At 52.2% G+C, this 25,338-nt stretch overlaps 1 protein-coding gene across 13 annotated transcripts in view; it reads left to right on the forward strand.

Annotated features, from left to right (window-relative positions):
* The window catches only part of PTPRF (protein tyrosine phosphatase receptor type F), a 510,254-nt gene that overhangs the window by 398,251 nt on the left and 86,665 nt on the right, over window positions 1-25,338 (forward strand). For 8 of the 13 annotated variants that reach the window (XM_075067537.1, XM_075067540.1, XM_075067539.1 and 5 more), the window contains 6 exons: window positions 10,948-11,217; window positions 14,310-14,891; window positions 15,731-15,864; window positions 17,099-17,243; window positions 21,724-22,029; window positions 24,818-25,011. In XM_075067537.1, coding sequence (XP_074923638.1) covers window positions 10,948-11,217; window positions 14,310-14,891; window positions 15,731-15,864; window positions 17,099-17,243; window positions 21,724-22,029; window positions 24,818-25,011 — 1,631 coding nt within the window. The remainder of the gene's footprint in view (window positions 1-10,947; window positions 11,218-14,309; window positions 14,892-15,730; window positions 15,865-17,098; window positions 17,244-21,723; window positions 22,030-24,817; window positions 25,012-25,338) is intronic. The other 5 variants (XM_075067545.1, XM_075067547.1, XM_075067546.1 and 2 more) reach the window with 1 other exon arrangement.

The following is a 25,338-nucleotide window of genomic DNA, read 5'->3' on the forward strand; positions in this document are numbered from 1 at the left end:
ATGCCCTCATGGCCCAAATTCCCTTGCAGTTTTCACTGTCACTACTCAAAGTCCAGTGCACTGTAGAAAGGTGACAGGCCTGTTGGTAAGACAGACTTCCGCAGCGTAGGAGTGACGAGGATAGAGACCTGGAGATAAGGGAGAATTGGAATAGGAGCTGGAAGGAGAATCAACTTTCAATTCCATGTGTATCAGCCTTTTTACAGCCAAAGTAACAGCAGCAGAAATGTAAATATTAGCCAAAGAAAGAAGAGAGCGAGCTTTCTGTCTGGGGCTTTCTCTTTTGCTAGTCTTTGTGAAATGGCCTGCTGGTTATTTCCTAGAGTCCGTTAATATAGTAAGAGATTAAGAGATAATCCAGCAATTAGTGATGAGCAGCAGCCTCGAAACTTGTTCTTGTCTGGCAGGCTAGAAAGTAATCTGTTTGAGCTAGCTTGTATCACATGTGTCCCTTCACCTCTGTCACTGTAATCTGAAGTGTAAATAGTTTTGGGAAAACCATTGCCAGAGATGCTGACAACCTCCCGAGCCCTTCCAGCTACACAAGTGCAGCAAACACTGTGCCAACCTGGGATTTCAAAGGAGAAACGTGCTGATCCTCTGGCAGGACTAACAGGCGTCAGTCTCCCTGCCCATCCTAAAGCCAGGTTATATACATCTGAGATTCCTTGGGGACTGCAGATATCTAACGAACCCACCCCCAAGGCATGCCGTGACCCACTGATGGACTACAGCTGCCGCAGCTGCTGGGTTACTGGACCTAGCCATTAAACTAGGATTGTGGCCTTTGTACCCTCTTCGTACGGCCCTGTTCAGTCACAGGGGTCCATAAAACTGACCTGTTTCCTCACATTTACCCTAGCTCATTTGTACCTGTCTCGTGCTGCTGCTGCTGGTACTGTTACCCACTGTGCTAATGTACGAGCTGTCGGGCCGTTTCCATGTATTGCCTCGCACAGTGCACTGGCCTGGGCACTGCCTCGTCTCTCAGTGCACGGGCTGCTAGGAAGTTTGGCCTCTTCCTTGAGCTGAGCTAAGCTGAATCGCAAACCCTCTCGACCTGCTGAGCCCCCAGCAAAAGGTGGGATGTGTTTCTTTAGGCGAGGAGAGCGTCCCTCCAGCTTCTTTCCCTCCTTCTACTGTATGTGGGGGTTTGCCTCTGTCTGTACAGGATGAAGCAGTTCGGGTATGAATAACTGGCATGCGGAGAAGAGAGAATCCAGCCTTGAAAGGGACTGAAGGAAATGTGGGCCTGGAATCAGGGCTGTGTTGATAACGGACCTTCAAGAGGTGTGATCTCTGGTCTTAGCATCTGGTCCTGAGTTCCCAGCCTGCTGGCTCTAGTGCACCCCCCCCCTCCCCCCCCGGGTACTGAAAGAAATAAAAGCAACGGTTGTGCTGTTCTCCTCCAAGCTCCATTACACTTTCTAGGCCTCTGCTGTAGCATTGCCTGTTGTGCATCATGTCAGTGTGGGTTAAAATCCTGTCCTCTTTGGTCACTGGCAATGACTGACTGACTGTACTGTACCCCATGGTTTTTAATTTGCAATGTTTCTCCTGAAAAGCAGGTTTCTCCCCCTACAGCCACAAAAGAATGTGTTTCGTAAGCAGTCTTTAACCATCAGCCCTCCTCTGTGTGTTCTCTCAGCAACGGGAGGGTTACAGATCTCTAGCTGGAGTGATGGTGTGATGGCTAAAGGAGTAAGATGTCCTTTTTCCGCAAGGAAAATGTAACTAACCTTTTACTGTCTCTCCTGCAGGAACAAAAACTGGGACCTCCACATTCATTCTGGGTGTTGTTGCTTTGATTTCTTGTCTCTCTCTCACTCCCAGCACAGTGCGCCAGTAAGACTCTCCTGACACTGAGCTCAGCTGAGACTGCACATGTCTGTCAGTTGTCTAATATCTTTCTGCCACAATTAGCTCTTTGGTCGGAGAGGGGAAGCAGCTCTTCATGGTAGAAGACTTTCCATTTACCACCAGGAACATTTCCTCCATATTCTAACGTTATGATCTACATGTCTGTGCTCTGCCCAGTGTGTGGTCAGTGGGTTCAAAGTGCCTTTGCCATCATCTCTATGCTTGGAATGGGAGCACAGGAGTGTTTGGAACAAATCCATGCGGTGACAAAAGGCGTGTGTGTGTGTGTGTCGCATGTGTTTACGAGTCTGTGCTTCAAATACTGGACAGGAGAGGGGCTGCCCACTGAAAGGCACCGCAGCTGTTGGGGTGTGATGTACACGCCTGTCTGCCATGTCTCCGTGTGTCTCAAGTCAGTCGGTAGTTGCTTGTCCCTGGTCAGAGCAGTGCATGTGGAAGCTCTGTGTCCTTTGCGAGTGTGAAGCTGTGTGCGTGTGCTGTGGGGAATCCTGACTGACTTCTGCAGTCTTGTCTTGTTGTTTCAGTGGTGTGCGGACAGATGAAGCTTGGCCTGTTTTTACTCTCTGTGTTTTTCCTTGTCTTTTTTTTATTCCCTCCTCATCTTCATCGCACTCTGCCATCAAACAAAACAAACTTTCATCTCTCAGATCAGCGAGAAGGTTGGTCCTTTTCACTTCTTATCCATCTACAGTGCGCCACGACAGATGGGACTTTTCCAGTAGGGAAAGGAGCGCCAGCCCTGAAAGGGGCAAGCCCCTACCAGCCCTGGCTCCCTGCCAGGCACGGCCACAGCACGCCTGATGAAACCTGCTTACTGTTTGCTATGACTTTGGTGATGGCGTTGATAGCCTGCTTGCATGCCTTTGTTGCTTGAGAGTTAAAATGCACAGAATATATTTGCATGCAAAACACCAGCTGAGGGTTCTGTGTTTAAGGGGAAAGAAGTGCATGCTACGTACGCGGGGTTCTGCCTTCACCCATTACATGTACCAGGCTCTGCGCTAATAGATCTGAACTGCCTCTGTTTCCTGGTAGGAGATCAAGAGCACTAGTTGGAAGCTTTGATGTGACTGATCTCCCACTCTTGCTGTGTGAGCTGCTGGTGGAGAGCAGGAGCTGCACTTTCTCCTTTTGCTTCATTGTTTTGGTTTTTTAGTTTGCTAAACGCCCTTTTGATCACAGCTGTAGGCAAAGGCTCGAGTGCTCCCCTCCCCTGCACCTGTATAAAAAGAGGGGGAGCTGAGGACACTGGCCCAGTGCTCTGGTGCCTTTATGTTACACGCGGCTTCCTGCTCTTCTGTGGTTCTCACTCCCTTGGCATGCTGGGATCTCCAGGCCTCCGAGCACCCTTGCATGTCCGAGTGGCAGGGTTTGCCTTCACCTTCCTCTCTTTGCCTTGCTAGTAGCAGAATTTGAAGAGCCCCAGTGACCTCAGCCTTGCTCGGGTAACCCCTTGACAAGCCCAGCTGCTGTCCTACCAGGAGCTCTGGGTCACTAGGGAATGTTGCTTTACCCTCCTCTCTGTCCCGATGCAGCTCCGTTTCCCTGAGAGCAGAGTGGGACCAAAGAACAATCACACAGTGAAAGGGCATGGGCAGGTCAAACCTTTACAGGGAAAGCCAGGTCTAGGCCGATGCTGAGGCCTTGGAGATTTGTGACACATTTAGCACTGATGAAAGTGCTGGGTTTAACAGCCCTGCTGACCGGTTTAATTCCCAGGATAGATCCCTCATGGGCAGGCACTTTGCAGGTTCTCCCTGCACCCTCTGAACTGGAGTCACTACCTCTAATGGGGAGTCGTTCTCAGTGGCCCATTCAGCCTGAGGGGGCCAGTTAGCCTGCTGGTATTGTGATGTGCAGCCCTGCCCCCCGGAGCTGGTGGGACCCCAGCTTGTTTCACACAAGCCACTGAGCAGCCATCTGAGTTGACTTGATTTTAATGATGATTAAACATGTTTAACAAGTCCTCCAAGCAGTTGTTCCAGTGCAGTATTTACTTAGTTCCCATTTCCCTCCCTGAAACATGCTCCCATTTCAGTTGTACTGAGGCAGAGGCTGTTATTTTCCCTCTAAAAATAGAATTCTTGGAGATTAGAATTACCCGCACCTAAGACAGCAGTGAAAAGAGAGAGAACCCCAAAGCCAAGCCCCAGAGCCTCCAGGATGTCACTGACTTGGGAGGCTGCAGAGGAGGCTCGGAGATCACAAGAAGAGTGAAGCTCAGGCTCTATCTTAGCGCGTCTGCGTTTCAGTAACAGACTTTAGTGGCCGGGAGCTGAGCAAGTGAGAAAATGGCTGTCAGCCAAGAGGAGCAGATCATTTCTCCTTCTCTCCTCTCTCCATTGGCCTCCCCTTCTCACCCTACAAAAATCCACATGTGCACAAATATTTAGTGTGATGGCAGAAAATAGTTTCTAAATATTCCAATGGGATTTGCAGTGCTTATAATTTGTTTGGCACTGATAATTACATCTTACATTTTTCTAGCTTTACTTAAAACTGTGTACTGCTCACCCATGCATTTAATTATTGCTCTGCGACTGCTACAAGGTTATTTATTAAAGAGTTATTTTATCTTGATACAGTGGATCTTTCCTCTTATTCCCCTCCTTAATGTTGTGTTATTTTCATCAGAGAAATTTCAGAGAGTGAATGCAAATTGCATAGCTCCACAATCTCTGTCTCCCGTACTTTGCTATTAGCATGTCACTATGCTGAATGCTGATGTCTCCATGCTGCAGCACTGTAATGATATATCCTCTTTTATATGCGGTTGTCAGCGCAAATAATTAGACCTAAAAGTTATAGCTGAAATATAATCCAAAAATGGTGAGGCCCTGTTTTGGAAATTGTCTATAAAATGTCAGCATTCAAGGATGCATTGGGAACATAAATAGTACAGCATTGTTTGAGCGCAAGATTAGACTGTAAATGCATTTTTCTAGTTCCAATTTTTCCTCTCCTGCTGTTGATTCTGACAATAGATTGTGAGGCTCCAGTAACTACCTTTCCATTTGGAGACCGTGCTTAAAAGAGAGAGATGAAAGGTGTCTACAGCTGCGTAAACCATGCAGCCCAATGATCTTGTTTCTAGGAGGTTGTCTCCTAAGTTTTTTTTTTGTTTGTTTTTTTTGTTTGTTTTTTTTAAGGTGGAAGGGATAGCTCAGTGGTTTGAGCATTGGCCTGCTAAACCCAGGGTTGTGAGTTCAGTCCTTGAGAGGGGCCACTTAGGGAACTGGGGCAAAAATTGGTCCTGCTAGTAAAGGCAGGGGGCTGGACTCAATGACCTTCCAAGGTCCCTTCCAGTTCTAGGAGATTGGTATATCTCCAATTCTTTCTTTCTTTTTCACTCCTTCCCCACCTCAGGCAAGTGGCTTGGAGAAAGAGAGGGACTTGCAGGCAGTAGGCTTGGAGTTGGAGTGCCAAGACATTCCACTTCCCTGGGATTCTCTTGTTCTCCAGCTCAAAAGTAATGAAACGAGGAGTCTGTCACCTCAGAGACGTCTGGTCTCCTCCCCAAACCTAGGACATTCCTAGCACTGCTCCTTCTTGGGGTGGGGGGGAGACATAGCTGCTCTTTTCCCAGGAGGGAGGGATGAGGAGGGGAAGCCAAGAGTAGAGGGTTTGGATGCAGGAGCAGCAGCAGCTGGGAGACTGGGGGGTGCCTTCATGCCCAGGAGAGCAGCAGAGACAAGGGAGCAGCAGAGGCTCCTGTGAACATACAAGGGGGGGGCAGCTCTGATTGGCTGGGGGGGAAATCTGCCTGCCCATCACTTACCTGCCACTGTGTGTGATTGGCCAGGGGAGTGGGAGCTGGGGATCGGGCTGGTGCCACCATGGCAGGGCAGTGAGAGCAGGAGGGAATCGGTTTGGGAGCCGAGGGAGACCAGGGAACAGGTGCATGGAGTACAGGGCAGTGGGGAGTAGGAGCATTGAGTTTGTTGGGGGGAGGGGCTGTGGGAGTTAGAGAGAGGGAATCTGTATTGGGTGGGGGCAGGGTGACCAGATGTCCTGATTTTATAGGGACAATCTCAATATTTGGGGATTTTTCTTATATAGGTGCCTATTACCCCCCCACCCTCTGTCCCGTTTTGTCATATTTGCTGTCTGGTCACCCTGGGGTGGGCGGGGGAGGAGTCAGCTGCTGTTGCCAAGATAGCTAGTGGGAACAGACATCTTCACTTCCCCCTCCCCAGTGCTGCCACCCTTGTTTCACTCTGGAAGACAGACAGACACACTCACTCACTCACTCACTCACTCTGTAGCATTCCCACTGGGGCCCTGCTCTGCTGCAGCACATGAGAGATGTGATGGCTCTAAAGGTCTGGATTAACCCATGAGTGTGTGAAGCCCTTGGTTGGTGCCCGGAGTCTCCCAGTCTGACCGGAGAGCAGAGAGGAGGGTAGAGCTGCGGGCTCTGCGTGTGCTGAGGTCACTCTCTGATGGAAACGGCCGCTCCAGTGGTGAAAGGAGCAGGGCTCCTTGCACCAGATGCAGGGAATGTGCACGCTAATGCATGCTAAATTATTAACCCTCTCAGTCTCTTCCGTCTGTGGTGTGGTGTTGCTGCTTCTCCCACGTCTCCTCGGAGAACATGCTGCTGGACTGTGCTGCATGGTCCTTTCACCCTCTCCTGTATGACCCAGAGCAATGGCTCAGGTTGCATTGGGTGATTTACCACTTTGGGGTTCACTTTCCCTTCCAGGCAGGGTGCTCAAAGGGGGAAGCTTGCTGAATTGCGCTGCATTACGCAACCGTTCATGATGCCCAGTCCTGGGATGAATGGCAATGAATCTTGTTTTTGACAGTCTGCTGGTTTAAATTAACCTCTGAATGATACTATTGTCCGTTGAAATCATTTTAATATGCACAGCAATTTCCCCCATGCTGTTCTTGCAAAACCTCCAAATACCTTCTTTGATCTTGATCCAAAAAGAAGATTTTTTTTAAAAATTGCAAATTCTTGTCAAGAAAATCATAATATAAAAGGGAGGAAGTTACTGCAAGAAATAGAGGGTAACAAAAATTTCCAAAGCGTTTTAGTGGCATCACAGGCTGCACTAGCTGTTGTGATTTGATTTGAAAATTGGAGAACATTTCTGGAGAGCTTCTCTTCGAGGGAGTTATGCTGGTTTAAATTATTAGTGGGTTCTTATGCTAGGGGAAGCAAGAGACTTACGGAACTGGCTTGAGCCAGAACAGGACGTGTGGGTGCTGTGTAAGCTTCTGTGAGCGCTCTGCCCGCGCTCTCTAATGCTAACTGAGAGCAGGTCTGCTTGTCCCACCGGACCAGCCACTAAAAAAAGCTGCCAATTATCCCCAGATGATGTGCTGGTTCGTGAGAGAGTTCACCTCCTGTAGTTCCCATACTGACGGTCTGGCTAGATTAGAATCATGGCCAGATTCATAACTAAAGGCATCTCTGAGCCTCCCCTTCGCTTCCCCCCCCTTGTTTAAAAGCTCAGCCCTGATATCCATTGTTACTAGCTGAGAAGGTGTAGCTGAAAGGATGCTGCCCCTCACTCCACTTAGCAGGGAGCCCATCTGAGCCCACCATTGATTTCCCAGTCCCGCTCTGGTGAGAGACGGGGCAGCTTTGTGGCAGTTCCGCAGTGCATCACCAGCAAGATTGAATCAGTCTCTCTGAAGTAAACTTAGGAGGCCAGGTTAATCTCCTCACATCTTAGGTGTGAGTGCATGATGGAGCCTCATTGCCAGCACCGGCTGCTGGCTGCTCTTGGTACCACCGTGAGGTGTGGGCAGATCAGCTTTCCCTGGGCGCTCCAGCTAGACATGCCCAGACACTGAGGCTTGGCGGGGGGTGCAGCAGGGGCTTGGGAGGGAACAGAGGCCCTCGGTTGCCCACGGCTTTGCAGAACCCTGGCTGGTTCACCTCCAGGGCACGCTGCAGGGCCTTCATGGACCCGGCCTTTCCCTGGTTCGGTGGTCAGTTTCCCTAGTGCCCCAGGATGTTCTGTCAATTCCTGTTGCTTTTCTTTTGCGGTTGTTTTAACCTGGTGCAAATTCTGCACAGATAGGGACCCACAGGGGCTGCCTAGGCCATTTTGGCCTCTTGGTCATGGTGAGGCCAGCAATAACCCCTCTGTGGAGTGAGGCCACAGGCAGAGGGGGTTCCTAGGGCCCCTGGTTCCCAGAGTGTGGGAGAAGAACAAAGGCAGTGCTGTTTTTCCACCCATCTTCCCAGCTGTCGAGCAGTGAACCATGTCCAGCGTTGGTGGGAACGGCCTGGCAACACTCAGCGTGGGGATTGGGCTGACCCAGAGTAATGTGGCATCTGCAGTCAGCTGCTGAGCCCTCAGGAAGGGTGAGGAGCTGTTCCCATCTAGAATGGAGGAACAGTGCACACATGGGGCTGAGGAGGGAGGACAATCCTTTAAGTAAAGGAGAAATTGTGCGAAGATGTAACCAAGAGGCCTCCTGGGGCCATCTCCCTACCCCACCAGCCTATGCGACTGACACTCAAGGACAAGGGTTTGCCTAGAAACCTTTTCCATGTATTGATCCGCCCTGGAGAGGGGAGGATAGAGTATTTTCTTTGCCGTTCATCCCTTCCCTAGGCACACAGACCCCCATCTCCAGTATATTGTCTAGCAGCCTTTTCTCTTCCCCTGCCGACAGCATAGTAAACAGCAGCTTTGAAAAGAGGCCAGAGGTTCTCTCCATAGCAGGCTGCAGAATGCGCAGAGGCCTTTATCGGCAGATTTACAAGCTGTGTTCCTTCCGAGCAAGGGCTGACCGCGTTCCTTGCCCTTAAAAAGGAGAGCCAGGGACTCGAGTCTGTGGGCTACGTGTCAGTGGGACCCAAGGCTCTCTGAGCCTGAAGTGGATGGCAGGGGATAGGTTGTCTGCAGCAGGGGCCCTGTCTATGGGGTGGCAACAGGCGCCGTTCTAGCCCTGTTCTCACAGGATTGGGCTTTGAGGGCTGTTTCTGCATGCTGGTTTTTCTGAGACTCCAACCCTCCTGCATGGCCTCGCTGGGAGAAGTCGAACTTGGTGTTTTCCATTGTCCAGTGTCTGCATACCTGAGTCAGTGTGCATCTCCCTAGCTCGTTCCCTTCGTTGTGTGACCCCATCCCGGCCTCTCTTGCCTGCCAGGTGCATGTCAGGTGCATGAACAAATGCTCTGTGCAGACCTACAGCTTTTCTCTCTTTTTTCCTTCATTTTGAAAATGTGGGAGGTGCGGGGAGGTTGCTGGTCCCTGGACTGGGACTGGCTGAAAGAATTCAGCACCATGTCCATTGGAAAATGACATCTGCCTCCTAAGGAATGGTGCTGGGGGCTTTGCCTGAAAATACACACCATCATGTTAAACCCATCGCCATATCCATCGAGTCCGCGCGGTGTTCTAGTGACTGTGTAGCACTCAAGGAGAGTTTCATTTCTGTCTGGTTGGGGGAGCACTCCCCTGTCAGGCAGGTAATGCCTCACTGGCGATCACACATGTACCTATTGATTTGGGATTTAATAATTGATTAAAAGAAACAACCAGCAAGACTTTGGATTCAGACATCTTAAAAAGCACACGTTATCCTTCCCCCTGGCTGGTAAGGAGCTAATGAGCCCTGTTTTGTCTCCAAGAAGATGTGTAGTACACACACATTGTTGACAGCATTGTCTAATTTATCACCAAGTCATAGCTCTATTGTACATCTAGCGTGGGGGCTTCTGTGTTCAGTCTATTTCTGCAAGTCTGTTGATTTGGGAATGAATCATCAAAGAGCAGAGCTAGTGAAATGTGATTAGGCAGCATCAGCCTGTCAGACTGAGCTGATGCTGCTGAGGCGCGTCAGCTGCTGCGCAATTTCCGAAGAGTTTTTGCAGTGCCAGGGCTGATGTGGGACGATGCCCAGTGCCACCGTGCTCCCCACAGGCCCTGCATCAGAGAGTCCTTCCAATTCCCCGGGCAAAGTGCTGGGACCTGGAGCTACCAGGATTCCCTTTAAGATCCCGCTCTGTGACTCTTCGCTGCTCTGCCAGCCGTGGTTGCACTGATTGAGAGTAATTGGGAATGGATGGCTCCATGTGAGTGAGTCAGTCGTGAACCTTCCCTGGGCTCTGACATTTCTGTTCCAGTGGAGAAGGCTGGGGAGTGCAAGGGTTCCAGGCGAGACACGTTCAGGCAGTTTCCATTTTTAACTACAGACCAAACCACATTAGCCCAGAGCAGGCAGAGATTTACGGAGCACAGTTGTGTTTCTCTGCCCCTTCTTAAATAGGCCCATAACACTAACGCTACAGAATGGGCCTCATTGCTCAGTGTCATTTCTCTGACTGAAATGCATACGGCTGGCAGCTTTAGAACTTTATTGTCGCTGAGAGTTGCTTACAAATAAGTCTTGGATGAAATGCCCTGCAAAAGATTGCTATGGAGAGATGCTTTGCGATGAAATAAGGAGAAATAGGTCTCCCAAAGTGCTGCCCCAAAGGTGGGATGGGTTCTGGCAACCCAGCACTCTCCTGTCGAAATGGATGTGATCTCACAGCTGTCAGAATTAGTGTTTCCTGCCCAGCAAGGTGTTCGGATCAGGTTGTGACACTGTCATGCAGCTGTGGCGACTCTTCCTTTTTCTGCAGTAACCCCAGTGCTAATTCAGAAATAAAACTTCCCACACCCCCTGTCCAAGCCCTTTGAGGTGTAGAGAGCGGGTGGCATTGCTCTAAGCTAATAAATTGAGCAGGTAATTCCATTTTGCAGAGCTTCAGTGGGCCCTGTACAAAGAAAGCGTGTGAGTGGCATTTGTGCATGCTTTCCAATTAGAGGGATGTAATTTAAATGGGGAATGGTTCACGTTAATAATAGCCTCAATTTGGGGGGAGTGCATGGGCCAGCCCTTAATGAGTGGTTCTAATAAGATGCCAGTGGCTAAGGAAGGAGAACAGCATGTGTGCAATTTGACAAAGCAGCGAAAAGCTTTTGTGCTTCGTTATATCTATCTGTATGGATAGATATATGCCCTGTCCGTGAAAACGTCGAGCCCCCTTGCTGTAGCTGAGTGCCATGTGCCGATCCAGTGACACCACTAACTGTCTCCTCCTTGTTACAGTGCGGCGTGTCGCACCTCGATTCTCGATCCCTCCCAGCAACCACGAGGTGATGCCTGGGGGGAGCGTGAACCTCACGTGTGTGGCAGTGGGCGCACCAATGCCCTACGTGAAGTGGATGGCTGGCGTGGAGGAACTGACCAAAGAAGATGAGATGCCTGTTGGCAGGAATGTCCTGGAGTTAAACAACATTGTGCAGTCTGCCAGTTATACCTGCGTGGCTATGTCCTCTCTAGGCATGATCGAAGCCACGGCCCAGATCACTGTCAAAGGTAAGACACGGCACAGCCACCCCATCCCTGTGTGAGCAAGCTCTGCTGCTTTTCAGAGGGGTGTGGAAGTGTCTAGTCCTCCCATGGCCTGCCGTTGGGTGCACTCTGTGCACTGCAGGGGCATCGCAGCCTCATGGCCCTGCTGCTCGGGAAGAACATTCACAACCCGTGACCTGATTTTTCCATTTCTTTTCCAGCTTAGATTTGACTGTTCATGCCTGCTACCTGTCTCCTCCCCCTGTGCGTGGAGCCCACGCCTCCCTTGGCAAGGGAGAGTGTGGGAGGCTGCTTGCCTATGGGCAGGCCCTGATGTGCCAAGAGGCATCACTGGGGCTACAGGGTCTGTTTCCGGAGGAATTCTGACTCAAGTCTCCAGCCAGCGAGGCCTGGCTCAGCCCCTGGCAGGTTGCAGCTGCGTCTTAGCAAGGGCACCCTGAGGCTCCGTGACCCAACTCTCCTCCTTGTCAAGGGACCCATTTTAAACAGGGATAAATCCGTTGCGATGCCCTTGGGCTGTGTGCATAGGGACTCACCAGTGAGTGAGCTCAACTGCCCACTCTGCCCTCAGCCTCTCTCCTATCCTGCACTGTCTCTAAGGTATGGTTCTTGCTGTAGCACTGACAGGCATTTTCTTTACTTTGCCCCAACCTGAGCTTCTCCTCACTATCGATTCCTGTGGATGCAGAGCCCTGCACCTGCATTCGGCCCGAGATTGTGGCTCTGCGTCTCCAGCTAGTGCCAAGGCAGGCCCAGAACAGCCCTGCTCCCCACCCCCAGCAGGCAGGCTGTAACTCTCTCTTCCACAGGCGCATTGTTCTTCTAAATCGGTCTGTCCTCACAAGCCCCTGCTGTCTCCCAGTCCCCTTTTAGCACCAAGGCGTTGCTCAAACAGTGCCCCGGTACTGAGACTTGGTCCCCTTTGACCTAGGAGTTCAACACCCATTCTCCTTCTCCAGATACCATTCGCAAAAGCCTTTAAACCCTCAGCCACTCCTTGCATCTCCCGTCACTTGGTCCCTGCCCCATCCCTGGGTTTGACCGTTTCTCCCTGCCAATACCATGTCCGCAGCTGGGAGCGAGCGCGCAGAGGAGGTGGGAGGCACAGCTCCGCCGCACTGACTGCTCTTTGTATTATCTCCTCACTCCCTGTCCGCTGCCTGCCCTCCCCACACTGGGTTGTAGAAGGTGACACCTGCTGTTTAACACAGGGCTCAAGCCCTCACACATCAAGCACTCTGAAGGGGCCTAGGTCTTTCAGCTCACTTCTCATTAGGAGCAAAAATCTTTAAGCCCCTTCCACTCCATTTCTCTCTTCCCCCTGTAGGCTGTGTGCTCTCCTAGGCACCACAGTGTCATTTCATCTGGTGCCTACAGAATGCAGCTCTGACACTGGGTGGAGCACAAGACGCATGTGTTCAGTGCTGGTGAAAAGCCATTATAAATTAGCAAACTCTGTGGTTCCATACAGTGTGTCCTAAACGTCAGTGCTCCCACACACTGGCCTGCATGCTAATGCACTAACTAGACCTGCTTTTAGGGACCGTCTACAGTATATATCACGTGTCCCGTCTCTGCCTCTGGAAATCAGTACTCACCTGTCCCCCGGGAACATGTGATTCCCAGTGCAGAGCTATCGGGAGGAATGCTTTACCCTCTCCAAATACTCTCAAGTTATGTGACTTGTTGGGGGAGAGCCTGTCCCCGCCACCAGCATGCCCAGGACTGAGTCAGCATCAACAGTGATTTAACAGTACGTTGCAGTAGCACCCTGAGGCCTCAGTCAGAATCCAGTTTCCAGGGTGCTCAGAGCTGTACAAGCCCACATGGACGTGGTTCTGTCCTGAAGAGCAGACATTATTTGGCTGTACGTTCCAGGGAGGCTTTCTGTAACTTTCTGGTCAAACATCCAGATGTCTGACTTAGAACTGGATTGCTTTTCTTCAAATCAGGATAGTTGGGCACTCATTTTGGGACAGGGTTCAGTTCCTTTTTGCTCAGACTTGGGCATTACTGCAACACAAATAATTAATAACCGGTTACCTGGGCCAGTACATCAGAGACTTCATTACTGGACACTTTAATTCATGTATTAGCTTAATGCTCTGCAGATTTCCCTCACTTTGTTCTTCTGGTAAAATGGCAAATCTGGAAATGTTTTGTTGCAGCAACTGCAGATCTCATTAGCCTTTGCCAGAGGATGTTATGAAGGCCAAGACTATAACAGGGTTCAAAAAAAAACTAGATAAATTCATGGAGGATAGGTCCATCAATGACTATAAGCCAGGATGGGCAAGGATGGTGTCCCAAGCCTCTGTTTGCCAGAAGCTGGGAATGGGTGACAGGGATGGATCACTTGATGATGCCCTGTTCTGTTCATTCCCTCTGAAGCACCTGCCATTGGCCGCTGTCAGAAGACAGGATCCTGGCCTAGATGGACCTTTGGTCTGACTCAGTTTGGCCGTTCTAATGTTAACACTTCAGTGATCTCAGTGTCAGAATTCCTGTGGGCCAGTATATTGTCTAGTTATGGTTTGACATGCCACCGTGTGAAATAATGGCTGTGAAAGCTGGTAATTTCTCTGGCTGCATCCTGGCTGCATGTGCTGTGATACTTTCAGGGCATCCTTGTCATCAGCCCATCTTAACTGCACTGCAGCCTAGGATGTTGTCTCTGTGGAGCTAGTGGTGTGGCCCCAGATTGTGTGTGGTGCTTAGGCCGTTTTGCGACGTCCCTTTGTGACGCTTGCTCCTGGAGGTGTAGCCTAGCCCAGGTGAGCACCTTTCAGCTGCCAGCTCAAGACCCCGCCACCAAGCATTCCTGCATCCCTCTTAAATTACCTTTATTTAGCCTGCTGCTGGCAAGTGCTTCAAGCACGTCTAATAATGTGAGTGCTCTGTTTATCCTCCCATTAAGAACCACTTCATGCAATATGTGATGATATAAAAATGCATGTTTCAGAGTATGAAATGATTTCTGCCTGTTAAAGAAGAATGTTAATGGAAGGTGACAGCTCCGTTTTTGTCCCTCTGCATATTGCAGGAGTTGAGCTGACTGAATTATTTAAAATGCTTCTCTCTCCTTCCAATCCCAGCGCTGCCGAAGCCACCGACGGAACCACTAGTGACTGAGACAACAGCCACCAGCGTGACCCTCACCTGGGACTCTGGCAACTCAGACCCCATCTCTTACTATGTCATCCAGTACAAGCCCAAGTCCTGGGAGGGCCCGTTTCAGGAGGTGGACGGCGTAGCGACAACCCGCTATAGCATAGGTGGCCTCAGCCCGTTCTCAGAGTACGAGTTCCGCATCATTGCCATCAATAACATCGGCCGGGGGCCTCCTAGCGAACTGGTGGAGGCACGGACTGGAGAGCAGGCTCCTTCCAGCCCACCCCTGAAGGTCCAGGCACGGATGCTGAGTGCCAGCACCATGCTTGTTCAGTGGGAGCAGCCCGAGGAGCCCAACGGACAGATCCGAGGATACCGGGTTTACTACACGACAGACCCCCATCTGCCTCTGAGCATGTGGCAGAAACACAACACAGATGACAGTCACCTTACCACTGTGGGCAGCCTGATAACAGGGACCACCTACAGCATCCGTGTCTTGGCCTTCACCTCCGTGGGCGATGGGCCTCCCTCCGACATCATCCAGGTCAAAACGCAGCAGGGGGGTATGTATGAAACCATCTTTTTAGTGCTGCCGTCCTGCTCCCAGTGTGCGTGTCCGTCGCGCTCCACCCCCGGCATGCTGCTCTGCAGGGCACCTTCTGTGTACCTGGCTTCTGAGCCATGCTGAGTGCTTCCCCAGTCACATGTCAGGTGACAGCTCAGTGCCAGAGACAGCAGCTTCAAACCATTAGTGCGTGTCAGTGGGAACCTGTGTCAATTTCAGCAAAAATAACGGCTGTACCGACTTGTGTTGGACTCTGGCTGGACCCCCGGGGAGGCCGAGTAGTGCACCCCTGCAGCCATGCTGGGCTCTCTCTGGGAGGGTATATCTGTGTGCAATGGAGGAGGCCTCGGGAGCCGATTGAATCAGTGACTAGAACGAGCATGGCCTGGGTAGGCTCTGGTGGGTCTGCGCTGGAGCTGGACGAAGTGATTCCCAGCTCCGGCAGACAGATGCACACAAGTTCTGATTGAGCAAGTGCGTTAAAACTAGCTGTGGAGCAGCGGGAGGGGCTGGCCGCCCGAGCACCTACCTAGGTTTTTGGATGGGATCATACTGGGGTCGCTGGCCCCTCCCTCTGCCGTGGCTGCACGACTGTTTTTAGTGGGCTAACTCGGGGAGAGCTCAAGTGGGTCTGTCTGTTCGAGCAGCCCACACACCCTTCGTCACCGGCCTGGCCGCAGGGACTCATCACCTGGCCTGAAGCTGGGGAGAGGAAGAAAGGGCCAAGGTTAAATACAGAAGATCCTTTCCAGGGCCAGGTTCAGCCTATGGGAGCAAAGTCTCTGCGACCCTTTGTAGCGCCCAGGCCATCACTAACTGTATTTTATTGGTCCCCAGTTCCAGCTCAGCCAGCTGATTTCCAGGCAGAGGCAGAGTCTGATACCCGGATCCTGCTGACATGGCTCCCGGCCTCACAGGAACGCATTACAAAATATGAGCTGCTGTACTGGGAAGGAGAGGATGGGAGTCAGGTGAGTACCCTGCCTTGGCTTCGGCCAGTGAATGGGAGAGTCAGAGAGTGGTGATCCAGCAGCGGGAAAAGGCCACCGCTACTTTAGCTGGAGTATCTTGGGGCTCTGCATCGCAGGACGGTAACAGAAGTGTTTTTTCCCTTTTGGATCTTTAGCATATGGTGAAATCTAAGCTCAGCCTGTCTCTCGTGCACATTGCTTCTCCGGCAAGGGGCTTGATTCCCATCCAGTTAGTCTGCGGTCTGTGATCTGAAGCTTTGGTGCTGCGAGAAAGCACAGTACATTGATCTCTGGGTTTCAGCAAGGCACTCCTAGTGCTGGGCTGGCAGGGGAGGGTAATGAAAATAAAGCTTTCAAATGGGATACAACATTGACTACAAAATGTGGCTGCACGACTCCAAGACCAGAACTGCTTTGGAGGCCAGGCGGCCTTGGCAGCTGGACCTTCAGGAACAGCCATGCAGCCCAGAAGAAGGATGTGGAGGTGTCCTGGGGAGAGTCCCTCCAGAATCCATGTCGGGTCCCTGGAACAATCAGCACCAACCCAAAGCAGCCATCTCAGATTTATCCCTGATGCAGTGCAGCATAGTAGTGATAATAGAGACGCATTGTTGTGCGTGTACATGGCCCGGTTCCCTGTATGTTCTGCGAGAAACAATACCAGTCGCTTTGCAGGTTGAACTCCACTGAACAACAGTGAGTTCCTGTAAGCAAGCCACTCGCCCTTCCTGCAGGACAGGTGTTGATGGAGCGCTTCAGAGGACTGCCCCCTGCATGGGCATCTCCAGGCCTGCTACAAACACTAGCCAGTCCATGAGGTGGGGCTTTCTCCCCATGTCACAGCTGGGCAGGGACTCCCCAGAACTCAGTGCAAATCTAAGACAGAGCAAGGAATAGAACCCAGCTGTCCTGAGACTTAGGCCTGTATTTAATGAGACTCCCAAAACCTGTCACAGGGAATTAGCGCTGTGTAGACAGCCACGCTGCGAAGGCAGCATCGTAAAGCTGAGCACCTTCACTGTGGAGTCGTCGCGGTTTCATTCAAGCTCAGTAAGAAGCTAGGACACTGGAGGGGTGTTTGGCAGCATGGGGAGGCTGTCTGGGCTGCGTGGCTCAGGAACTCGGGGCAGTTCTGGGAGCATGGCCGCTGGCCTCGGGAGCTGATCCTGGGGAGAAATGTTTATCTGCTCTTCTCTAACTGTGAAAAATAATTAGTCTCTCATCCATTTTCCAGCGCAAGGTGAACTTTGACCCAAGCTCATCGTACGCAGTAGAAGGTCTCAAGCCTGACACACTGTACAAGTTCCAGCTGGGAGCCCGTTCGGAGCTGGGGCTCGGGGTGTACACCCCAGTTCTAGAAGCCAGAACTGCCCAATCAAGTAAGTGTCCACAAGGCTATTGGTGAGGACAGAGCAAAGGCAGCCTGGTTTCCACCTGGCACGGGGCGTATCAGGGCTCCTGCCCCTGTATTGTCAGACCAGCCACTGACAAGTAGCGATCCAGTGTGGGTTAGGGAAAGCCAGGCAGCGCTCTGGTCTCAGCCTGGTTGGCAGAAGGTGATATGGTAAGTCCTGTCTGTGTCATTCAGCCATGCCGTCCTTCCCCACAAGTAGACTGACGGAGACACTGCGAAGGGAGGAAGGTGGGCTGGCAAAGTGCCTGGGAGAGGCTGCGGGGCTGGGGCATGCGTCTCTGTGAGTTTACTTACATGCCATCATGCCATTCAGATGGGCAGGCCAGGCTCAGACTGTACTAGACTCTGGCAGCTTGAGAGCGCCTGTCTCCCAGGCCATGGGACACTCATTCCTCCCCTTCCCCTTCCGAACCACCTCCCCAGCTGCCTGTCTGCGCAGGGGGCTAGTCGCAGGACTGTGTTAGACACCTTTGCAAGGCAGGGCTCCCCTGTGCTGACTGGTGGCTGGGAGACCAGGCATGAGAACGTGGTACTGTGTGTGAGTGAGTGAGGCTGCTGCTGCTCCAGGGACTGGAGACAGGAGGGAAACAACCACAAGCAGCAGGGAATGCGTCTGACGAAGTGGGTATTAACCCACAAAAGCTCACGCTCCAATACGTCTGTTAGTCTATAAGGTGCCACAGGACTCTGTCACTTTAAGGAGGGAAGTTAACCAAGAGGCCAGATTCTGAGCTGACCCTGGCACTATTCCTTTCCTCCGCTCTCTACCCCGTGTGATCGCAGAGCAGAGTTCACTTGGCTGTGATGGGCAGCTCAAAGTGCTGCCCATAAGCAGATTAGGGCTATCAAAGGGCTATCTGAGCTTATCACTAACCAGTTCTGGGCTTGCTGTCAGGAAAGGAGCATTGAAAGGGGTGGCAGGAGCCTCTGTCTGTCTGGGATTTGGTGACCATGTGGTGTTAGCAGTTGGTGCAGACAGCCGGCTTTCTCTGCATGGAGAGCGTCTCCTGTTCCTGCTGCGTTGGCTAGGCTGAGGTGGCCATCAGAGCAGGAGGGCAACGGTGCCATTCATGATTAGAATGACCTTCCTTTCAAGAAAAAGGCTGCAGCCCTATTTTTTCCTTCCCCCTATTAGCATATCAATCACCAGGATCCCAGCAGCCCAGTTAAACTCACGCTCCGGCTAATGGAATCTTAGTGCCTGTGCAATAGATTGGAGAGAAGCTCAGCTCAAGCCATTATAAATATTTGAATGCTGGAGAACGTGCTCTGAATGTGGGGATTTGTCACTCTGTTTTTTTGCTGGTTTTGATGCCACTCTGTGATTGATAGACAAAGAGTTGGACACCTCTTCCGCCCCTCAGCTAAGAAAGCCAAACAGGCAACGTGTCGATGGGATTTAGCTAACGAGGAGCAAGGCATTCTGTCCCCACACAGTCCATCCATCAAGGGCACTCCATGTGTAGACAAGCCCTGAGGAGCCTTGCCATAGTCAGACTAGGAGAAGCCACTCCTTGGAGACAGACTCCTCAGGGGGAACAGACACTACCTGCTCTCTGAGCTCCTAACCTACTCTGCACACACGGCCACTCACTATCACTTCTCAAGTCACCCTGTTAGAGATTTGGCTTTCTTAACAAAGACAACAGTGGTAACACAGCAAAGTTCCCCAGTTCAGGTGCCCACACCACAGAAAGGCTGCTGACAGATTGGAAAGGGCTCAGAAAAGAGCCACAAGGGCAACTGAGGTCTAGAAAACTTGGGGATGTAGCAGATTCTCTGTCACTTGGAGTCTTTACGTCAGCGTTGGACATGGTCTAAAAGGCCTGCGCTAGCTCAGCCTGAAGTTCTGGGCTCGATGCTGGAATCAGTGGGTGAAATTCTCTGGTCTGCTGTGCAGGTCAGGTAGGTTCCCTCTGACCGTAAAATGGTCTCATCTGTCTTTACTTCAAGTGATCATCCCCTCTGCCTTTCCACCTGGGTGCCCTGGAAAAGTCGTTTAGATTGCGGAGAATGGCAGGCAGAAGTAGTCAGACTTGTACGATCCGAAGAGCCTGTTTCGGGTGATATTCCTGGCACTGATGAGCAAGACCATTATGGGTTGTTAGCTGGGCTTTCCCCTGCCAGGAAGGCTCTGAAAATCGGAGTGCTCTGCAGAGCGGGAACCAGCATTCATTGATAGACCAGGGGCTGGGGCCAGGTGTCACCTTCCGCAGCTATACTGTCCACGCAGGAAGCAGAGGAGGATGTGCAGCCTCCTAACATAGCCTCCAGCAGCACAGATAGGACCCTCAGCTTCTGAGGTGTCTGGGCAAAGAGTTCTCCATTCCTAAGTGCTTGGTTGAGTGGAGTTTTGCTCAAACACTTCATTCTCCTGAGGGTCCCAGAGGCACAGCAATCACTACAGTCTTGCAGGAGTCCACAGCAGCACCATAGTAGGAGTATAATTTAGCAGAGGAACCCCTGAGCTGTGCCTGGCAGGGAACGGGGGGTGGAGGGATGTTGGATGCTGCAGGGGACCTGTTTTGGAAGTAGTCTGTGTACCGTGAATAGCTATGAGTTGCCTGCCAATCAGAGACTGCCCTGGTCGTGGGAGCACAAAGTGTCTGCAGAAGCAGGGGCGCGGCCCACCCTGTGCATGGTGAGAGGCTAGTTAGGAAACTACTTGAAAGTCACCTGCTGCAAAGGGATCTGGAAATTAAAGGGGCTGACAGTCGCCCAAGCAGGTGTGGGAAGCGGATGGAGTAAGGACCCACAGATCTCCTCACCATCCCCAGTTCAAGCTGCTCTCCCTCGAGATATGCCAGGGTGCTTGGGGCAGATTTTCCCCTGGTAAGGAGCCTCTGAGCTGGGTAGGGGCACAGGCCCGTTCATGGCCAAAGCCAGGCAGCAATACTCACTCTCCTGGCCCTCGGCTTGCTGTGAAGTGGAGGCAGCAGCATGTCTGCGGGAGTGGTGTGTGTGTGTGTGTGCGTGCGAGCTGGCCCTGCTGCTTGCCCGGCGTGGGGGAAGGGCATTTCCATGCCAGGGGTGCTTTAAGTTGACCCTGCTTATGTTACTGCCTTTTATTTTATTCCCTTAAGTGTTAAGCGACTGCTTGTGTGTTTTGCACATTGTCTGTGTGACTCTTACCCAGCCAACAGGCAGGATGGAAAGGCCAGCGAGACGCCTACCTGTGCTGTCTTGCAGAGAGGGCCCTTATTAAAGCAGCTCCTCACGTTAGGTCCTGGGAGACGCTGTGCAGCGCAAATGGCCGAGCGAACGCTGGTCTGCCTGCTTGGCCTTTGCAGCTGGTAGTAGAAGGGAAGGGCTTCCTGGAGCCTCATGGCTCCTCACTTTGCAGGCACCGCCTCTGTGGTATCCCCCGAGACTCCATTCTCTCCCTCTGCCTTCTCTGTCCTCCCTCTGACTGTCGTCCGGGCTGCTGATACTCAGCTTTCTGTGCTGTGTCTGTGCCTTTGCTCTCTCCTGGGCCACCTGTTCCTTCAGTTCCTGAGCACAACAGAATGGACCTGTCCTCACCGCAGGCTGCGGGTAACCTGTGAGCACCTCCTGCAGGTCGTTGTCCTTTGCTAATTGCCTTCCTGCCCCATATTCTCTTCCTTCCTCGTTCCCAGCGGGGACAGGGGTGGTCACCTTCATAACAGGCCCCTCGCCATCTTCTGTCCCCAGCCCAGAGCTATCATTCCTGCTGGCGTGGCTCAGAACTTACTGTTAGAGGCAGATGATTTTCACGTCCACTTCGAAGTGAAACCTTTCCTGCCCTGCCCTCCCTCCCCCAGGCTGGGGATGAGGCTAGGGTTGGGTGGGGTCTGAAGCCCATTGATACGTAATGAACAGGCTGGGCCCTTTTCCGGATGTCCCCACAGCCACATCCCTGCCAGCCTCAAAAGCTCCACAGGCTCCCGTCCTGGTTCAGGATACAGTGCCCAGTTCCCTCTCTGGATTTTGTTCTAGACAGTCTTCCAAGTGTCTTCTCTCTGTTCTCCTGCTCGGTCTGCCCTCAGCTGGCCCCAGGCTCCTCTATGCCCTTCACTCAATGTCCCCACTTCTGCTGCAAGAGCCTTCTCCTCTGTTGCTTCAGCCTTCTGGGATTTTGCTGCCTCTTCAGCGCTGTTTGTTTCACACCTCAGTTGAAAGCATCTCTCTTCTCTCTGGCCCCATGTCTCTCTCTCCCCCACTCCATGCTGCTTAACACTGTCACTGCATGAAACCCCAGACAGCTGGGGAGGCAGTCTCTGAAATGGAGCAGTATTGTGTTGCAGTGCTGCCGGTCAGATATTCAGATACAGATTGCCCCAAACGACTTCTCAGATTCCCTTTAAAGGAGGAATGGGGAGCCTGTATTTCATTGCTACTTCAGTGCTCAGTTGGCTGGGTAAGAGTTCCCTCTACATTTTGTTTTTCCTTCCGCTCATTTCCCTTCATCTCCCCACTATCCCTAGCCCCCTCCGCCCCACCCCAAGAGGTCGAGTGTGTAAGCACCAGCTCCACTATCATCCGGGTAAGTTGGGTGCCACCGCCTGCTCAGAGCCGCAATGGGGTCATCACGCAGTACTCCATTGCCTACCAGGCGGTGGACGCAGAGGACGGCGCCAAGCACGTAGTGGATGGAATTGGACAGGAGCGCTCCAGCTGGGAGATCAAGGACCTGGAGAAATGGACAGAGTACAAGGTGTGGGTACGGGCCCACACAGATGTGGGGCCTGGACCGGAGAGCTCGCCGGTGCATGTGCGCACTGATGAGGACGGTAGGTGTCACCAAGATACTCCTTCAGCCACTTCCCTGCAGGTATCCAGGACCCTTCCTTGCTGTTCTCCTAGCACTCCTCAGCCTGTGCCCAGGGCCTGGAATGTGCTCAGCTGGCTGGCCACAGCGGGACCAACGCCTGCATTCCCTTCGGAGAGAGGTTCCTTCTCTCACGCCACGCTCCAGCCTTGCAGCCTCTGCCACGTGCCCCTCTCCTGCTGCGCTGGCATTTGTGTGCCTTGTATGGGGAGCTCAGGGCAGGTGCCAAGTGACTGGATCGGCAGAGTCCTGGATGCCAGCGCTGCAGCTGGCCCATTGCATGTCTCCCATTTGATCCCCACCACACAATCCTAGGCCTGCTGGGGAAGTGAGGAGGCCACTTGCCTGGCACTCGGAGCACAGCTCCCCTGCTCTGGCCTTCCCCTGTCATGGAAGCACTGTAGGGCGGGGCCCCCCCAGGCAAAGGCTGTAGGGTGAGGTGGGGGTGGGCCCCCCAGCAGCGGTTGTTCCCTCCTGCATTGTAGGATCAGGATTTAAAATTTGCTTGTTGGCTAGAAATGCAGAAAATCAGAGAGAGGAAACAAAGTCCATTCGAGGCTCGTGGATATTGTTGGAAAACTGCTTTCCACCCTGGCTCCCAGACAGGCCACAGCTTACGTAAATCTGTTCTTCGTCTCCAGCGCCAGAATATCCCATGTCCAGAATGCGTTCCTGGCTGGGATGGCCTTAAACAGAAATTGCATTGCATTAGCAAGTCTGTCAGTTATGTCACCAGGGCTTAAGCCATTCCCTTTGAAAGTGCCAGTGCTCGGAGTGACAGGAGGAACTTCCGTGGTTTCTGCTGACCTCAGAGACTGCGCATGGCAGTGGGAGAGAAGCGGCAGAGAGGCGAATGGAGAAGTATCTCTGCATTGCCCAGCCAGCTTCACAAATTGAGACCAGACATTTTGCAGTTTCACTAAATGTGCTGCCACTATCCCTTGTGCCTCTTCAGCTGTGGGTTGTGGTGATATGGAAATATTGACTGTTTGCCTGGCTCGATGAATATATCTGTCTGTACTGCTGCCTGTATTGTTTGCTTCAATTCTCATCCAGCCAAGTCACAGCCCAAGGGAAGCTACTACCCTAGAAATGTCACAACAAGCTCTCCTAGTTAGTTTTAGGGCACCATGCTTGGACATCCCAGTTCAGCTGTCAGAAATGATTTCAGATTCCTCCAACATGCTGATGCTCAGGAGATGTCCCCAAGGAAGGAGGGTGAAATGCAGAACCCTGAGAGAGATGAGAACAAACTGAACTTTCCCTCTCCGATCGCAGACCCATCCCTGGCTCACATCGCTGGCAGCACAGCAGAACCCACCCAGTCCCCCCAGGACCGGATTCCTAGCAAACACTACGCAAGCATCTTCACCTTCGTGTCCTCTGGCCCAGGAGCTGCTCCTGCTGCAGCTAGAGCTGATGTTCTGGTACCCAACGAGCTCAGCTCAGGAGTATCTTGCTTTTCGCCCCAGTTTCCAGCTAGGAGCAGTGGGGGGTGGGGTTCAGCTCATACGCCTGGGAAAGGAAGCCATGGGACTCACCCAAGGTCACTGAGTGGGTTGCACCAGGCTTGTGGTGGTAACTACTTGGCCACAGCCCCCTGCACTCTGACACCTTTGCTGGCCTAGCAGTGCTGAAATACCCGCTCCTTCCCTTCTCCATTTTATTTAATTATCTACAATTAAGAGAGACATCTGGGGAAAAGACTGAATTGCCCTGAGGCTTCGAAGTCATGCTTTCCTGCTGGGTAGCTGTTTCTGCCCATCTAGTTGGTTGGAATATCAACATTCATTATTTCTGCATGTCAGCTCTCCATCCCTAATTACCTAATTGGAATGATTTCTGGCTGTGCTGGGAGTTGGGGCATATGGGTCTTTTATAGGCCTGGATCCTTCCTGGGGAAGGAAGAGTGGGTGGGGGCCCCTCAGCAGTGGGATAAGGGACCTGAGCTGTTTCCTGCAACCAGCTCCTCGGTGCTTATGTGGTAGCGATACCCTCCAAAGGGATGTGACTCTGCTCCCAGCTGCTTCAGCCCGAGGAAGCTTTCCAAGAGCCAAGGGAGAGGCAGCTTTTTCAGGACTGACAGCGTTCAGTCAGCACGGGAGCAAAAAGGCAGAAGGCCGTCATGTTTCCAAAGACATACAGGGTGTAAATAGACCTTTAAACGTGCCTCACCTGGCAAGGAAATAGGTATTTTCAGGGCACCATACGTTTTCATTTTAGTCTCTGAAAGCATTCAGCAAGCCCCCAGGCATGAAGTGCAGGCCCCCAGACCCCTCTCTCTGGCCGGACTCAGTGACTGCTCTCTCTGCACTCTGGGTTGCTGCTTTTCCTCCCATTAACCTTTTGTTATTCTAGCAGTGTCGGTGTGGGATCTGGGCAACGGTGGTCATGTGGGGACGTGTGTCAGTTTCAGGGCCTGTGTTACATCTGCCTAGAGCGGCGTGTCTGTATTTGAGCAGGGCGCCCGCCCCAGGGGAAAGTAAACAGCAGACTGCAGTCGGCATCCTGGAGCCCTAGGCAAGCTGTGCTCCTGGAGCTCACAGCCCGACCCATTCCCTTGGGGACAGTAGGGTTCTGTCTGGACACCAGGGAGAGCCGGATGATGGGACTGTAGCTGTGCAGGGAGGTGTGTGGGTCCAGGTGTCATTCTCATGGGGTTTGAGAGGAGGCAGGGGAACGAAAGCACCATGGTGGTGGGAATAGTGTGACCTCTGCCATTAACATTGTCTGTCCAATGTGTGTTCTAGTGCCCAGTGCCCCACCACGAAAGGTGGAGGTGGAGTCTCTGAATTCAACAGCCATCCGGGTCAGCTGGAAACTGCCACTCTCCAACAAGCAGCATGGACAGATCCGGGGATACCAGGTCACTTATGTGAAGCTGGAAAACAATGAACCGCGAGGGCAGCCTGTTATCAAAGATGTCATGTTAGCAGAAGCCCAGGTACAGCATGGGGACCACGGGCTGGTGGGTATGAGAGAGTCACTATTGCTCTGCTCTGCACAAACACCTCCCATTTTCAGCTACACAGAGCTTCCCAGGCCAGACGTACACTGTGATTTGCAGGACACAGGATGCAGCCAGAGGCCACCAAGTCACTGGCTAGACCCAGGGACAGACCAGGCTGATTTCCAGAGAAGATTTGTGGCTTGCCCCCTTTGGAACAGGGGTTTACTGGGCTCATGGGCTGGTGACAAGGTCAATGAGATGATGATTGCACTGGCCTTCTCCCTTCCACCCCACTGCTCCTCTGTGCTTCCGGGGGAGAGC

Source organism: Chelonoidis abingdonii, chromosome 7 (genome assembly GCF_003597395.2).
Source record: "Chelonoidis abingdonii isolate Lonesome George chromosome 7, CheloAbing_2.0, whole genome shotgun sequence".
In the NCBI taxonomy this organism is placed as follows: domain Eukaryota; kingdom Metazoa; phylum Chordata; order Testudines; family Testudinidae; genus Chelonoidis; species Chelonoidis abingdonii.